This window comes from Gymnogyps californianus, chromosome Z, assembly GCF_018139145.2.
Source record: "Gymnogyps californianus isolate 813 chromosome Z, ASM1813914v2, whole genome shotgun sequence".
Lineage (NCBI taxonomy): Eukaryota > Metazoa > Chordata > Aves > Accipitriformes > Cathartidae > Gymnogyps > Gymnogyps californianus.
In genome coordinates this window covers 46,232,200-46,249,477 of record NC_059500.1, presented here as the reverse complement: position 1 = coordinate 46,249,477, position 17,278 = coordinate 46,232,200, and the positions used below count along the sequence as shown (strand labels likewise).

At 40.9% G+C, this 17,278-nt stretch overlaps 1 protein-coding gene across 1 annotated transcript in view; it reads left to right on the top strand.

Moving 5' to 3' along the window:
* The window catches only part of TRPM6 (transient receptor potential cation channel subfamily M member 6), an 85,762-nt gene that overhangs the window by 9,985 nt on the left and 58,499 nt on the right, over positions 1–17,278 (top strand). Inside the window, exons 3-9 of the mRNA XM_050913595.1 lie at positions 3,859–3,938; positions 4,781–4,819; positions 12,550–12,730; positions 13,093–13,306; positions 14,145–14,269; positions 15,045–15,216; positions 16,514–16,688. Of these exons, the coding sequence (XP_050769552.1) occupies positions 3,859–3,938; positions 4,781–4,819; positions 12,550–12,730; positions 13,093–13,306; positions 14,145–14,269; positions 15,045–15,216; positions 16,514–16,688 (986 nt within the window). The remainder of the gene's footprint in view (positions 1–3,858; positions 3,939–4,780; positions 4,820–12,549; positions 12,731–13,092; positions 13,307–14,144; positions 14,270–15,044; positions 15,217–16,513; positions 16,689–17,278) is intronic.

The window sequence follows — 17,278 nt, the reverse complement described above, 5'->3', positions numbered from 1 at the left end:
TTGTTACTTGCCTAGCCCTGAAGTCGTGGATGACTATAAAAAACATGAAGGCTTAAAACCCTTTTCCTCGTTATACAATGAGCTTAGAAACCTAAGTAAAGCCTTAGATTAAAAAATGAATGTTATTGTTACGGTATAAATTTTGCATACTAAGTGAAGATTTCACCTTATATAAAATTAAGAATAATGGTAAATGTGTTGCGTTTCACAGTGTTTCAGTTTTGAAATTTGTGCTTCACAAGATGAAATACAGTGATACAGTCTTGTATTTTATTTTTTCCTATGGTTGATTGGAATTTCAATATATATTTTTATGTAGTTCTATCTGTTAATGAACTCCATTAAAGAAAAAAATGGTGGACTTTGCAAACGATGTTTTTTGCTATATTCACATGTTTATAATTTCAGATTAAAATAAATGTTAAAGTTACAGGCTTCATCAGGATCATATACAGGTGATACGGTATCTAAGTGCTGCTTTTAAAATGTAAAAATTGCAGGAAGCAAGGAAGTGAAAGCGCGCAGCATAGGCAATGCTCGGGCAAACTCTTTATGTAAATAAGCAAAGATTAATGTTGAAATATCTGTATGGGAAGATATTATGTTTCTTTGCAGGGCAGGGTGAAAACTCCCAGTATTATATCAATTGCACTTGGAATTGTTGTCTTCAGTCCTATTTACTGAGAATCCTGAAGTGGAATTAACTGATAGGAGTGTTGTGCTAGAGGAGTCTCTGTGCCACTGGGTGAGGTACATCCTTGGTGCTTCGAGATTCAAAGTTCAAATAAATTTCATAGTGATCTTGTTCATCTGAGATAAATGGGAATTTTGTCAATGACCTCTATAGTAGCAGGGTTAGATTCATGGCATGTGATCCGAAGCTATAGGGTTTTTTTTCCATTGTCTTTGTTGGACCTTGAGCCCGACCCATGGTGACTAGAGTGGCCTGATCAGCTGTGGTGTGTGTTGGTCACCGCCCTTACTGGCTCAGTTGCAGAAAAACACAGGTACTTTTGGACCACATTGAAAAAGGATACACAAAACATCCAGAATTTTAAGCGCCGATATTTTTGTCTTAACCCCCAACCGCCCTCCAAAATCTAAAAAAAGACAATTTTTTAAAACAAGGTATGTTTTTTAGGAGACAGCTTAGATGTTCAAAAAGCTGATAGTAGCGAAGAAGCCTTTTCATCTCCTGTATTAGATGTTGTAAATTCAACCCACACAGTGTATTGCCATCACTGAGGACAGTAGTTATATTTTGGTTTGAAATAACCACACCAAACAGCTGTTGTGAACCAGATGACCTCTCCTCCCTTTAAAATTATTGATTTGTGTTTTATCTTGTATCGTGTAAACTTTATGATGAGGAACACTGAGCTTTGGAGATAAAAACTTCTTTGGCACCCCTTTTCAAGTGTATTCACATATGGATTAGCTGAGTGCCAGTGCCTTGCTCAGCTGGCAGCATGTTTTGCTGTTGGTGCCTAGGCTGATGCAATGCTTCCCTGTATACACTGGGCTGTGTATCTCCAATGCCGGCCTTCGCACCTGGAAAGATACCCAAATAACGCTTGATTTCCAGAATATGTCGTGCTGGAGGTGAAGTAGCTCAAGGGAAGCTACCTGAGACTGTGCGATACTGAGAGCTTGATCAAAATCACTTTGAACTACTAGTGCTCTTACTAAATTAAAGTGACAGCATTTGGATGTTGTTCTTCTCTCACAAGGCTGAGCGTGTTGCCTCAGCAAACGCTGTAAGGCTTGTCAACCTCTTGGCCATTCTGTCACAGCCTTGCCTGTAAAAGTAAAGTTCATTCTTATCCAAGGCATCCCATAACATAAAAAGATCTTTTGTTCCCTAGTTCTGATTGAAAGCCAATTACCAGAAATAGTAATGGGTTTCAGAAAAATCAGAGTCCCAGGGTATTGTAATATTAGAAACATTTCACTGTTTTGCTTGGTAGCTCAAAGAACTAGAATAAAGTCGTTTAGGAAGCATGAAACAATACTGATTACTAACAAGAATACTACCGAAAGGTTTTTGAGAGCAGTGTGTGCCTGCCCTCAGGTAATGAAGTTTGCTTCATGGTTTCCAAGGTTTTTCTCTGGATTTAATTTTTACACTTTGTCTTCAGTAGGTCTCTTTCTAAGATAATTAATTTTCTTGTGTGCCTGTGCTCTGTCCAGCCCTGAGGATCTTCCATGCTGTTACTCCTTCCAAAGTTCAACGAGACACAATTCAGTTAGTTACTCCCAGAAGAATATACATGCACCCCAATACCAGCAAACTGCTTTTTAATGATCTCTTTCATCTTTGTCAGTGGGGTCCTGTTTCAGAGTACATTGAAACCAAAGGTAGTACTCCCATTAGCCTTGGTGGAAGCTAGGTCCCCACCTGCAGACAAGCTGATAGTTCACTCAGGTAGCTCGTGGCCCTCCATAACTGCATGATTAGCTGGGAGATTATGCAGGGGTATTTAGGGATGGGAAGCTGAAGTAAAAAAACCTCAAACGGGCCTGCTTTATTAAGGATCATAATTCCGTTTAGGAGATAAAAGAGAGGTATTCAGTTTTATAAGAATGATTGCTGAACTCTATCCATAAAATGCTCCCAGCAATACTCTTAGTGGGTTGAATTACTGGCATTCTCATGAATTCTTTTCTTTGAATCCTTTTCAAGTCATTGTATGAAAGACACATTTTACAAACAAGTATGGAGACAAGTACTTACCATAAGTATTTTTACAGACATTTTGGAGAGGAACAATCATTTTTAAACATGAGGAGTGAATAAGGAGTCAATGTTTGTTATTTGATTACTGTTTGCCTTGTATGCCTAATCATAAACCAGGACCCTACTGTGCCCTGTCCTAGAGAGCTGGCTGTCTATGTATAAGGTAGACAACAGATACACAGAGAGTGAGATGAACGTGAGAAACAATGAGACAATAATGGTCGGTATAACTGTATTTACTCTTTATGATAAAATATCTGTCCCTTGCATGTTTCATTGTGGGAGTAGTTCCCTTTGATGACAAAAAAAATCCTTTGCTTCCAGTGTTTACTAAATTCAGTCCCAGAGACTTCAAGGTCCAGCATCCAAAAACTATCATTGGTTTCAGGGAATTTGATCCTGATATACCTGAAGAGAAAGAGGTTCAAATACTCCCAGTGAGATTCTTTGAAAAAAATCTGTGTACCACAATGACTGTTCAGTTTACTCAGCTGCAACAGGCTTCACTGAGACAGTTTTCACAGTGTCCCAGGAGGCCAGTGGAAAAAACCCACCTGACATACACTCTTAAGTGCTAGGTCTAGTCTTTGGTCCCTGCTTTTGCATTTCACTGTAGTCCTAGTTCAGCAAACATATCACCAGGATGTATCTATTCTTAACTCTGTTAAGAATAATAAAAGAAGGAATCAACCGTCTCTTTCAGGTAAAAAGAAAATCTTGCCTTTTTTGACACTTACAGCTTTAGTAAGGTTGCCATTTGGTAGTCTTCTGGCAGAAGGAAAGTGCAGTCCTTTAAGCAGTTCTGATTCATCCTTACCACTTCCTCTATTGTACATGTGTTTGACAGATCCTCTAAATAATTTTCATGTTTATTAGTGAGGGGTGGGAATAAATTTTAATATTGATCTTTCTGTGGAGCTATGTAAAGCTTGGGGGTGAAGGCCTAGGACTGTTCAGAGCTGTAGCTTCAGCTTATAGTGCTTGGTTTCATCTAACATTGTGATGGAAATCAGATCCGAGTTATGTGTTATGCATATACAGCCATGTAGATGTTATAGTGCAATTTTTGGCATTACGTTCTTAAGTTCAGGAATACAATTATGTTTGAAATGTCTTTTCAGTCCCCCAAATCTTGGATCGAAGAGGTCTTCAGTAAAAGAGAATGTGCACACATCATTCCCAGTTCAAAAGATCCTCACAGGTAAAACACTGAATTGCACTTTCTTTCTGTTACATTTAGAAAGAATCAGAATAATTTTTTATGGGCGTTGTGTGTAGCTTGGATGAAGTTCTTTGCAGTTTTGCGATGCCCTGGTTGGTGATTGCTGGTGTTTATGGGTTTTCATAGATACTGTCACCAGTATGTTTTAAATGAGGCTGTTCGTTTGAATTAGAAATTGGCAACAGTTGACCTTCCAAGGCTTCTTAGGTGTGTTGCTCTCAGTCCAATAACCAAAACTGTGGTGTGGCATCCAATTGAGAGATTGAGTTACATGGAGTTACTGCTGCACAGGAATTCTTAATCCTATACCACCATTTTCTCCCTTCCTCAGAATAATGCCTGCTGCTGATCACAGTCTTCTGAGATAGAGATTTCTGCTCAGGCTGGCATAGAGTGTGAAAAGAGTAAGGAAAAGATCAAATCCTCAACATGTGTTTTAGGACCTGAGAAGGCAAACAAAATTTGGCATTCCAGAGTGTGTATCTAGTGGATGGTGTTGCCTAAATTAACTCAGTAAGATCACATTCTGAGGATGTAAACTTGTAATTTTGATCACCTTGTTTTGAACACATGGACAGTGTAGAGTAGATAAGATAGATAACTCATCTATGAAATGCAGATTTGACATACAGTGTGAGATGTAAACGGCCAAACAAATCACTGAAGTTACCCAGTACATCTTCCAGGGTTGAGTGCAGAAGAACACAGCCTTTAATGCTGTTGATGAGAATTTTTTCACAGGTGAATCGATACTTTATGAATACCATTACAGATGTTTTCTGTTATACAAGCATGTATTAATTATCCATCTTTTATCACAGGTGTCCTGCAGGATGCCAGGTGTGCCAGAATTTAATCAGGTAAGAGTGCATAAATATATATCTATGAATTTTATAATGACCTAAAGTTAGTGGTAGGCATTCCTAGTCAAGGAAGTAATGACAACAAAAATATCCTTCCTCTTATATTGTCAGAGCAGCATTTCTGGGGCTGTGCTGGAGAATGTTTAGCATAAATCTGGGTAAAATAAATTGTATGATAACCTTTAATTTATTTGCAATAGAAAATTTTATCCAAATACCTTGTGTGAATGAGTTTGTCTTAATCTTCTCCTGAGGAATGAAAGGCAGAAATGTGCCTTTAAATGGGAGACAATTCCAGCTATATCTTGGGTGATATGAAGGGGAGTGAGGCAAAAGCAATGGAGAATAGTAAGACTTACGGAAAGAGGAAGAACAAAATAAAGGGAGAAGAAAGAGAGTAATAGACACATCCCTGATAGTAGGTTTTCTGAAGATTTTTTCATCTTGTCTGCAGTGGGCATTCTGAGTCCCTACTTTTGGGAAGGCAAGCAACAAAAATTACAGCACTTTGGTGCTTTTAACTCGTGTGTGGGTTTTTCAGACCACTAGTATTTTGTGGCTTTTATTAATTAGGAGTTTTCAATCCAACATTTGTCGTTCAGCTGGTGTTCCCAAACACCTTTCAATACTGTATGTTTATGGTAATAAATTATCAGTTGTTGGAACAAAAATTTTAACTTTCCTTGACATTTATTTTGTGTTAAAGGCCTCTGAAGGCTGAAGCAACAGAAAACAATGAGTTTCCAATAACTAACGATGAGCAAGCTAGTCCTGTCAGCTGCATGAGCATGATTATTTGCTTTTTCATTATGTTTCACATTTTATTTTGCTTCTAAGATTTATGTGAAACAAGGGTCACATTTTCCAAAAAACAAATAAATTACTCCTTGAAATCAGATCACTGTAAAGGGCCAATATACAGAATGGTGTTGGCCTTGTAAGGTGAATGATCTGTGCGGCATCTGTTCAGAAAGGGTCAAGTCCCTCTGAGGGAACGGTCCCATGTATATTTTGCTTTAGAGCAGAAGACTAGAGATTCAAAGATTTTTGCAGGTGTTCTGGAAGTAGAAATGCAGGGAGGATTTTAATGCTTCCTGCTAACCTGCAGATACCCAGGTGGGTATCTAAGCTGAAGTTAACGTGTGCTTCAAAATATAGTGGTTTAATCCCATCTAAATCAAGACTAAGCAGTTCTGCATTCCTCCCCCTTCTCCCCCCACAGAGTGACCATGTTGTTATTTGGTGTGGTAAGCTCATTGGTATGAAAAGTAACCTGAGGGGGTGGAAAACCAAACCGAGATTAGCTTTCCACCAAATCAGCCTCCTAATCAAACACAGTTGAGCTGCATGAATGTGAATACTACAGTGGGAGAGGGAGGAAGAGAAGCTGGAAGTGTACACCCCACAGGGTGGGTTTGTGTTTTTATTTCACCTTTCTCTGTAAAGACAGCCTGTACCTTTGTGGTTTTTTTATCTTGTAGTTGTTTCTTTCACTTTTCATTGAGCATTTTCATGCTGTTTGAATTCCTGTGAATCCTATTTGTCAGTCTATCTATATATGCAGAATGTGTGTGGGTGTCTGACGTTCATTTCAGTCAGCCATTATCTTTCAAGTACATTTTCCCAAATGTTAACTGTTCCTGTCTTCTTGTATATCTTAAGGTGTACAGAGGGCTTTGTTCTAGGAGGATTTTTCTGTTTCTAACAAGGGGAAACAATTTTCACATGAGTGTTATAACTGGTTATATTATATTTATTAGATCAGTAATGAAACAGGTTTGGGGCCTCCTGAGATCTGTAATTTTCCACAGCAGTCCAAAAGTCATGTGAATGTACTTGATGCCTACTATAATTTGACCTAATATGGTAGGCAAATGAAATCTGTTAATGATTTCTTACTTGCAGACAACTTCCAAGGTTTGCAAACAGTTTATGAGTTGGTTATGCAACTATTTGCTAATACTAAGTAGAATAACTTCATTTAGTAGTTGCTAATCAAATTTGAGTAACTTGCTGGCACCGTTGTCCGTGCTTCCCTGGTGTGTTGAAATGGCCTCTATCTACTTTTCAGTGCAGTGCTCACAAACACATCCCTGGCAGCACCTAGACTCATCTCACTGCATGAATATTCAGGAATGTGGTGCCAAACTTCTGCATCCTTACACATCTGAGATGTTCTCACAAATTGTCTCTATATCTGACCTTTTAGGCATATTTTCGGGACACGGTCTCTAAAGTGCTGCCTGCTAGGGCACTGGATTTTGTCATCTGGCTACTGCAGTTACTTTTACCTCAGTGTCAACCCTCCAGGTTGCCCCTTGTTGCTCAAAGTGTGACTTTTCCAGGAGTCTGCTTTTGTGTTACTGACATTGCTCCCTCCTTCTCTAGTAGCCTAGTGAGCCTTTGAGGCAGAGAAGGTAAATTCATTGCAAAGACGCTTTGAATTAATGCATATGATATATTCATAGGATCACAGGGTAACTCAGGCTGGCAGGGACCTGGGAAGGTCTCCAGCCCCAGCCCAGAACAGGCTCAGCTGGAGGGTCAGACTGGGCTGCTCAGGGCTTCACCCTGAGCATGAAACCCCTGAGGCGGGAGAGAGACACCCCCCCACCCCCCCCCGGCCCTGGCTCCACCACTGGGCTGTCCTGGGGAAAAGGCTTCTCCTTATCTCCAGACTGAGCCTCATGTGTTTCAGCTGTGCTGCTGCCTCTCGCCCTCCCGCCACGCACCGCTGTGAAGAGCCCAGCTGCATCTCCTCTGTCCCCTCCCATCAGTGCTGGGGATGCTGTTGGATGCTCCCGAAACCATCCCTCCTCCCAGATGAACCATCCCCAGTCCTGCAGCCTCTTCTCGGAGAGCAAGGGCTCCAGCCCCACCATCCATCACCAGGATGGTCACTCTCCCCTGAAGTCCCTCTGGTTTGCTGGTGTCTATTCTGTGTTGGGGACCCAAATTGGAGGCAGTACCCAGACAGGGTCTGACAAGCACCAAGCAGAGGGGACAGTCCCTGCCCTCCCCTGACTCTCGAGGCCGTGTCCTGCTCGCGCCACCCCAGGCACCACTGGCCGTCATTGCTGCCTGGGCACACGGGTGGCCCCGGCTCAGTTCGCTGCCCACCAGCACCCGGGGCCATGCCCCAGAGCTGCACCCTTCCCAGGGCTGTAAGTGCCCTCCATCCCCTCCTCTGGGTTGCTGGTGGAGATGCTGAACAGGACAGGCCCCACACAGACCCTGCGGGATCCTGCTTGATACCGGCCTCTGGGCAGCATCTGACCCAACAACCACCACCCTGTGAGGCCACCGCCCAACCAGGTCCTCACTCACCAAGGTGTCCTCCCTCCCAGACTGTAATGTCACAGCCCAGGTACAAGAATATTGGGGGAGACAGTGCTGAAAGCCTGGCTAGAGTGGAGGTAGGTGGCATCCACTGCTCTCCTCTCTTCTCCATGATTTTGTAGCAGAAGGGAGTCAGGTGGGTCAGGCATGATTTACCCTTGGTAAATCCTTGCTGACTGCTCCCTGTTGCTGTCTTCTCCCTGCTGTGCCCCAGCATGGGCTCCAGGAGGTCTCGTTCCTTGATTTTACCTGGGACTGACAGGAAGCTGGCCAGCCTCCGGTTCCTCAGGGTGGCTTTTGCCCTTTTTTGAAGGCAAGTGTGACTTTTGCCTTTCTCCAGTTGCTGGGGACCTCCCTGATCCCTGCGACCTTTGAGAGCTGATGGAGAGCGGCTGCACAAGGACATCAGCCACCTCCCTCAGCACCTTGGGGTGCAGCCTGACAGGTCCCAGGGACATGCGGGTCGAGTGCTCCCAAGCAATCTCGACTCAATCATCGTCCCCAGCTGGTAGCTCCTCTCCTCCTTAAGCCCTGTCACTATGCACACAGCACAAAACTTTACAGAAAAAAACGCAAACAGCTGTATATAATGTTCTGCTTTGGTTTCCTCAACCTTCCTGAGAGCCTCTTAGTCTCGGCTTTTGACCTCCCAGGTAGCTCAGGAGTCCTTAGCACCGTGTCCCTTCCTGCTAGATGGCTAGAGACAGAGAGCGTGCCAGCTTGGAGCAGAGCATGAGCTATTTGGGAAATACCAGTCCTTTTGAGTTCATACCTATTGCTATAGTAATCTCTGAGATAAAAGCAGCTGCATGTACACTGCACAGCTGTGTGTTAGGCCTATGTGGAGTTCCTCCACTGCGTGCTCAGCATAACTGAGCTGTTCGGAGTGCAGCTCACCTCTGAGTGCATTTACATGTAAACGTTAAGTATGTCGTGCAAACGGTGTTAATTACTAAAATAGTTCAGTGTTCATTGGTCCTCTCAGTTTCAAGGTTACTGCACTGATTTGTCTTGTCAGATGGTTAGTTCCTTTCCACAGGATCTCTGCTTTGAAAAGGCAGGTTGCTCTGGCTCTTGCTGCTCTAGGAAGGGCTGCTTATGTGACCCTGTATGGAACAGTAACATATGAGATAGATAGATAGTCATTCTGGGCTCATATTTTGATGATGGGCTGAAATTAATTCAGATTTTAGAAAATGTAGTCCATTGATGATGAGCCTGATTGATTGCTTTTCAGTGCTGTCCTTCCAAGCGCTGGTATTTGCTGAGTCAGACTCAGCTGTGTAATGTGGTATCTAAGTGAGTAATGTAAGGTAATGTAGTATTTAGTTGAGACTGTGTCGTGGTTTAACCCCAGCCAGCAACTAAGCACCACGCAGCCGCTTCCCCCTCCCCTCCCAGTGGGGTGAGGAGGAGGAAAGGAAAAAAAAGTAAAACTTGTGGGTTGAGATAGGAACAGTTTAATAACTAAAGTAAAATATAATACTAATAGTAATAATGAAATATAATAATAATAGTAATGAAAAGGAATACAACAAAAAAAGGAAGGGGGGGGGAGAAAGGAAAAAAACCAGTGATGCACAATGCAATTGCTCGCCACCTGCTGACCAATGCCCAGTTAGTTCCCGATCCGTGATCCGCGCCGCCCGGCCAACTCCCCCCTGTTTATATACTGGGCATGACGTTCCATGGTATGGAATACCCCTTTGGCTAGTTCAGGTCAGCTGCCCCGGCTCTGCTCCCTCCCAGCTTCTTGCACACCTGCTTGCTGGCAGAGCATGGGAAACTGAAAAGTCCTTGGCTTAAGATAAGCGCTACTTAGCAACAACTAAAACATCAGAGTGTTATCAACATCATTCTCACACTAAATCCAAAACACAGCACTGTACCAGCTACTAAGAAGAGAGTTAACTCTGTCCCAGCCAAAACCAGGACAGACTGCTATTGGTTGTCTGTCTTTCAGAATGACTCCTGGATGAAAGGTCTTACTATTGTGAGACCACTCTAGGACCAGTGACTGCAAGGTATTTTCAGGACCAAAGGTCAATAGACTATCTATGTTTTTTCTCATCTTGATGAATTTTTTCCTGACATTTGCTGTCTTTTACCCTGGAGACCCCCGAAAGCAAGCAGAAAAAAATGGAGCAAGGAGGCTAATAGCTCAGCTGTAGAGAAATTTGTCCTCTGAAGACCAATAATAAAATCAAAACTGTCTCTTTCTTCTGGTCCTTCCTTTGAGGTATGCGAGGAGAGTCATAAACAAGTATAGTCATTGGCGTCATGCTCTTTGTGGGCAGATTTTATCCAAATCTGCGTCCCTTGTGCTATCTGCTTTGCAGCTACATTGCTCTGAAACACTTTTAGTTTAGGTATGTTTCTATAGTGACTCTGAATGTGGATTCTGAGTCCACATGTTGTTTAACAACATGATGTCAGCAATGATCTTCCATCTGTGTTGATCCCTCACAGTCTTCTGAAATAAATAGTCATTTAATTGTATATCTGTAAGTAACTTAGTGTGACTGGCTTATTCTCCAAGTTCCAGCTTGGATACTTTTTGTTTAGTTCATGAGCCTTGACCTGCTTGTCTTGGTTTGCCTATGAGGAGGCAAAATTACAATGGGTTTTGCTTTTGGGGTCATCAAAATGAGGTCCCTGGATCAACAGTTTGTTTCAGCAGCTCCTGTGCCCCCTCTCCTAGTCCCTGGGTTTTTTTCTGACATTACCACAGTGCATATGGTTGTGGAGTCATGCAGTGAGCCAGACCGGGCAATACTTCTGGTTAGAGTAACTTGGCAAGAAAAACTCCTCTGTATGGCTTTTCCCCCCGCCCCCAGCTAGGTCATTTCCTGTTCATTTTTCCAGGATTCAGTTGTGAGCACATGCCTGACTTCCTTCTGGCAAGTCTCATGGTTTCTGTGATATCCTACTATTTGTCTCAGCTAGGGAAAAGGTGTAGGTGGTCTGGGTTAGCTAATCCATGTTGAATTAGCTTGACAAAAATTTGGGTGTTTTCGGTAGTCCCTATTGTCTTCTGAATTCTAGCTAACTGTCATCATACATGTGACAATAGAGCTCAAATCTTTTCTGCAGTGCTAGTCTTCTACAACTCTTTAATGCTCCACTGAATAAGATTGTTTAATTTAGTTGTTAATTCCCCAAGAGTGTGGGAGTCTTCCTTCTCCAGTCTGCTTTTGCGGAGCATTGAATCAATCAAATTTAATTTGCCTGTGTTGAAAAACTGGAGTGCAAATATAATTTCATGGTTTCTGGGTATCAAAAAATGCCTTTCTAAAGCAGTTCACTTCTTTAATTTGCTTAGGGTTGTTTTGGGGTTTGTTTTTGTTTGTTTGTTTGTTATTTTTAATCTATTTATCTTTCACCATTTAGTTCTCGCTCATCTCCACAGAAAACTCTCTCTCTTTCTGAATGTACCTCTTCAGGGTTTTGCAGATGTTTACATCTAACCTGCCCCTAGATTCACAAGTAAAACATCTGAGTCCCGAGGCAGACATTGAGTTTGGGTTGTTGGAGGCCGTTTGGTATGTTAAAAGAGTAAAAGGGAAGAATTTATCTCCATTTTCCAGGGTATATTAACTTCTGAAATGTCTAAAGGAGAACTGGACTGTCAGATGTCACTATAAATTACATTGAAGTTAATCCTGTACAAGAGACTGGAGCCTGTCGAAGCCTGTATGACAGTAATACTGATTGAATTTGGAATCTGGGTTATTCACCCAGTTGCAAACCTTTAATGCTAACTAAGCTTCTGCTAAATTTCCCTTAACATTGGACTTCAATCTGTTTATTTTGTATATTCACTTTGCTGGTGTCCAAGGGTTAATGTAAAGGTCACCCTGAAGTTCTCTCTAGACTGAGAGTTGCTCCTCTCCTCCTGATTAATGATGGTAACTCCTAGATCTTGATTCAGTACCGAGAATAACCTGTGGTAATAACCATAGCAAACCTCAGTGTCCTAAGATATTCCTCTGAAATGTCACATATGAGACCAGTAAATCTGAGCTGCATTGCTCAGGTCAGAATTGCTGTACGGGACTCTTAAACTGTTACAGAATCACACAGAATCACAGCATGATTTGGGTTGGAAGGGACCTTTGAAGTTTATCTAGTCCAAGCCTCCAGCTATTATGAGTGTTCCTCAGGTAGAGGACAAATTCTGTATCCGACAAAACATATTTATGATTTAATTCAATGTTGTTTTGCCATTGTTGAGATTTTTTCAGCTGAGTTAATTTTTATTATATTCCGTGTCAGAAAACTACAACATCCTTCTTTGTAGAAAAACTGTTTGGGCTATTCTGATGAAGATCCTAGAGTTGCATGCAAGTGTGTTTGATATAAAATAATTTCTTTATTTTTAATGTGAGATGTTGCTGTGGACGGCTGATTGGAGATCACCCAGGAGCAGACTGTAGCTGGCCTGTTTATCAGGCTGCCCCACAGAGAGATGGTGGAGAATGGTCTGTGCAAAACCACACAAAGACGAGTCCAACGGATGCATTTGGTACAATCAATTTTCAAGACGGAGATCACACTTACCATGCCAAGGTAATAGGTGCTGTGTTTATATGTCTGACTTCTTTTTATAATTTCAGCATAAGAAAAGCAAAAAGTGGTTTTGGGTGAATATCAGATTGTCTTAAGAGAGCAGGGGAATCTAAAAGTAAGTCAGGTTAGAGTGTGTTTATGATATTTTTACGTTGAACTTTACCGCAATTAAGTGTAGTCTGTCTTGCTGTCTGTTTTGCTCACTGATGTATTTTTGTGCTGTCATGTTAGTGGTATTGTGAAAGTTCTAATCCTGCACAAAATCTTTAAGACATTAATGCTGACAACTTTGTAAGATGTTGCAGTTTCTTCTCTTGGAGTATTTAAAGGATGTTCATTTTAGCCGTTATTATTTCTTCCAGTATATTAGACTCTCTTATGATAGCAATTTGGATCAGCTGTTGCACCTGATGGTTAAAGAATGGCAGATGGAGTTGCCAAAGCTAGTGATTTCTGTTCATGGAGGCATTCAAAATTTCAAGCTTCCCTCAAAGGTCAAGCAGGTTTTCAGCAAAGGATTGGTGAAGGCTGCTGAGACTACAGGAGCATGGATAATTACAGAAGGCATCAACAGCGGTAGTGTAATTATTTTTCTTTGTTTCAGTCTTCCTCTGGTGTTCTTTCTCTGCATACAAGCATGTACATTTAAGGCAAATATAATGAAATAGTTTGATAATTTGTGATATTTTAGCACAAAATGAAGCTTTTTTTAAGGAACAATGCATAATTCAAAGAGTGACATCATGTTCCTCTGCCGTTGACAGACATTCTGAATATTTTTAATAATTTTTTTTTTTATTAAATAGCAGAATATTCTGCATGTAATAACGAACACTGATAGTAGATAACCAGAACTTATTTGCAGTCAATTTTATCTGCTTCATTAAAATATTTAGGTTCTGAGGACTGTGATTGGTGTTTTTGAAACAGTTTTCAAATCTAAATTTAACTAGTGTTTTATAATTAAGGAAGTTTTGAATTAGGATAATCCATTAATTAGCCTATTAGCATCTGAAACTCCCTGTAGACTACTCTCAAAAACTGAGGGGACCAGTAAGCCATGGAACTGAAACAGTTTTACTTCTTTAGGTTTTATTCAGTCCGGTGACCTTACAGGAGAACTGTCCTGTGCATTTATGTAAATAATAAAGTTTTGCGGAGGTAGAAAGCAGCATTAGCAACATATATGAATATTATTAATTAGAAATTTGTGTTGAGTTTGAAGCATAGGTCCATTATATCTGAGCCTTACAGTTTCTGCAGTGCACGTCAAATACACAAGCTGGGTGGGATGAGTTGTTTCTGGTCAAAACATAACCGTAGAATAAATTAAATGATGGGAAACCCTTTCATTGGTGTCCTGTAGCAGGTCTCCGATTGTAGAAGAAAAATGATGGTTTAATTATCTGTTTAGGAGTGTCCAGGCATGTGGGGGATGCCCTGAAAGGCCGTGCCTCACCACACCTGAGAAAGATCTGTGCTGTTGGGATTCCTTCATGGGGTATCATTGAGAACCAGAGGGATCTCATTGGAAAAGATGTGAGTTGGACACATTTTAATAATAAAAGCCTTCATGTTCAGGGGATGTCAGAACTTTCTTGCATACTTTATTTTCTGCTTGCTTCATTTCACTGGTTTGATATTTTTTCTCAGTAATAGAGGCTTAGATTTTGCTCAGCAGTAGAATTCTGTGGCACTGTATTTTGCTTTTTGTATGTAAATGAATAGTTTTTAAATATTTCTCTTCTTACAGGAAATTGCCATTCCTTTTTGAAATTTTGTAATTAATTAGGCAATTCTCTTGTGGTTGCAAATGATGTATTTCTATATTCATGTGATTCAGGATGAGCAATCAGGTTAATGCTATACACAAATAGGCTATTGATATGTGTGATTTTTATTCATAAACTAGAACTTTATGTGAGTGCCAATGTGAGGGCACCATCTATATAACTGTCTAAAAACACTTGACAAGTAAGGTGGAATCATTCCTGATAAATGATAGCTCACGTGTTTTTAATGGGAATACACTCAGGAAAAATATGCCATTGTGTTTCAACTGTTGCAAAGAAAGGTGGGCAGTGACTCTGACTAAGGACTGCAACCCTAATCAGAAATGCTTTCTGTGGTATTAATTGTGGTTTTGTTGCTGTTAAGAATCAAATGAAAACCCATGTTTGAGTAGAGCTGCAAAAAGCATGATGAAGGCTTTCAGAAGATCACAATATGATGAAGAAATGCATACAAGCGAGGCAGCATAAGTGGTGATATTTTGTTGGTTTCTTTGAAGATCTTTTTATTTTGGTTTTCTTAGGTAGTTTGCCTGTACCAGACTCTTGGTAACCCACTCAGCAAGCTAAGTACCCTCAACAGCATGCATTCTCATTTTCTAATGGCAGATGATGGGACAGTAGGCAAGTATGGGAATGAAATGTTGCTCAGGAGGAATTTGGAGAAGTACATATCACTTCAAAAAATACACACAAGTGAGTACTGCTGTTGTCAGCTTTATGACAAAAAACCCTGTCCTAGAAGTTGTGGAGGTACTTGACATTTCCCGTTACATGTTGTACATCTTCATTTGCCATAAATTTCACTGAGATTGAAAGTTATTAATTGCATGTCTTGAACTCTGAGTATCAGGAAAATGAAAAGGACAGCATTTTTATAAAGCATTATCCATTTGGGCTAACTCACATTTTGGTTTCTCAGTTGTAGAGACATCTAAATGACTCAGATTATTTAGTAAGTCTTGAGCATTTTCTCACTTTGCAGTTTTGCGTGGTCTGTGTATCAGCACTAGATAGTTTCCCAGCATTTTGATAGGTGGAAAAATTGTCACATTCAGTGGAATTCAAATCCTTCTTCCCCTGTTCATTACTTTTATCCTCATCACTCTTCTATATTGCAAGCCTGTGACCTCCTCAGGTACAGAAACAAAGACTGGTTGTGAAAGGAATACCTTCAGCCAATGTTTGTCAGATTGCATAACTTTCATTGTTGGCCTATACAGTAACTGAGTTATGGTATAGAAATCATGAATGAAATATTTATTGCATAGACAAGTATTTCTTTTTATGCACTAGATTGTAGAAATTATTTGTGGAAGTTCACTCAGGTAGCGATTTAAATCTTGAGGTATGTCAAAAAGACATTAGCAGAGTTATGATGTTGAATCCTTGTTTCCTTCATCTGCTCACATTATAGTATTTACAAACTTAGAAACTTACCCAATTTTTAATATGTTCATATTTAGAGCTTCTTACTCAGCCTCTTGTATCTTTTCTTACTAGGAGTTTTTGCAAGTCAGACTTTCTGTTGTTTTTCCATTTCTATTGCATCTTATTTGAAATTTATTTCTGATTATTAAAAAAACCACCTTGCTGCTGTAAAACTTCAGAAAGTCTGTAAAGAAGTGCCTGATTACTTTTCTATGTGCGTAGGTAAACAAAGGGATATCGATGCCATTTCAAACGCTGTCAACGTCCTCGCATGTGAGAGCTATCGTAAAGGGCAGAGGGATATTCTGAAGGATATTTCTTCTTTCCACTGCTAGGGCCGCTTACAATTTTATCAGGAGGTTTTCATGGTCTTTTTGACCTGGTTGCAGAAGTTCTGTGAAAGTCTTAAAAAGTGTAAGTCAAATTAGAGATGGTGAAGGCATGGTTTCCTCTGCATTGAACCGTATGTGAGACTCCTTCATGAGTATTTATTTACCAGATGTTCTGATTTTTTTGTGTGACTGAGACCTGTTTGTGACTGGTTAGGTGTGTTTTGAAACAGGAATGGGCCAAGGTGTACCCATAGTTGTGCTGGTGGTGGAAGGAGGCCCCAATGTGATCCTGATGGTGTGTGAGTACGTGAGGGCCAGCCCAACTGTCCCCGTGGTGGTCTATGAGGGCACTGGCAGAGCTGCAGATATCCTGGCTTTTACCCACAAACACACAGGTGATACGGGGTGAGTAGTGGCATGCTTCTCCTCCTTGGTCTGTTGTATTGGGAGGGATCTGAAAACGCCTATCTCAAAACCGCTGAGATGATAGATAAATTCTAATGCTTCTAGTAATGACCTCGCCATCGTCTTTTGCTGGCTTTTACTTCTCTGAAGTGAGAGCAGAGTTTCTTCCTTCCCTGCCTCAAACTAGTGCTGAAAGAATTATTCTGCCAAATTTACTATGGCTTTTTTGAAGAGGAAAAAGAAACTGCATCTAGTTATTTTGAGTTATTATAATGTTTCTCACCTTTGGTGAGGGACACTGCTGGGTCACCCCAGAGTGCCTGCTTGGGTTTTGACGCAATCCTTTCTCCTGCCATCAGTATTCTCTAAGTAGGCTTGGATTTGGGTTGCACAAAGCTTTTGAGACTAGGGCTGGGGTTAGTTGCTGTAGGAGCCTCAGGCTGGGGTAGGAGGAAGACTAAGATTCTTTGGCTTTGGTTTACCCAGTGGTAACCCAGATTTGTCATCCTCATCTAGCTGTAACTCTTTATGTCACCTCTAGTGCAGCCTCAGCTGCAGACTCTATTAAACCCACCTTGATGAAAATTTTA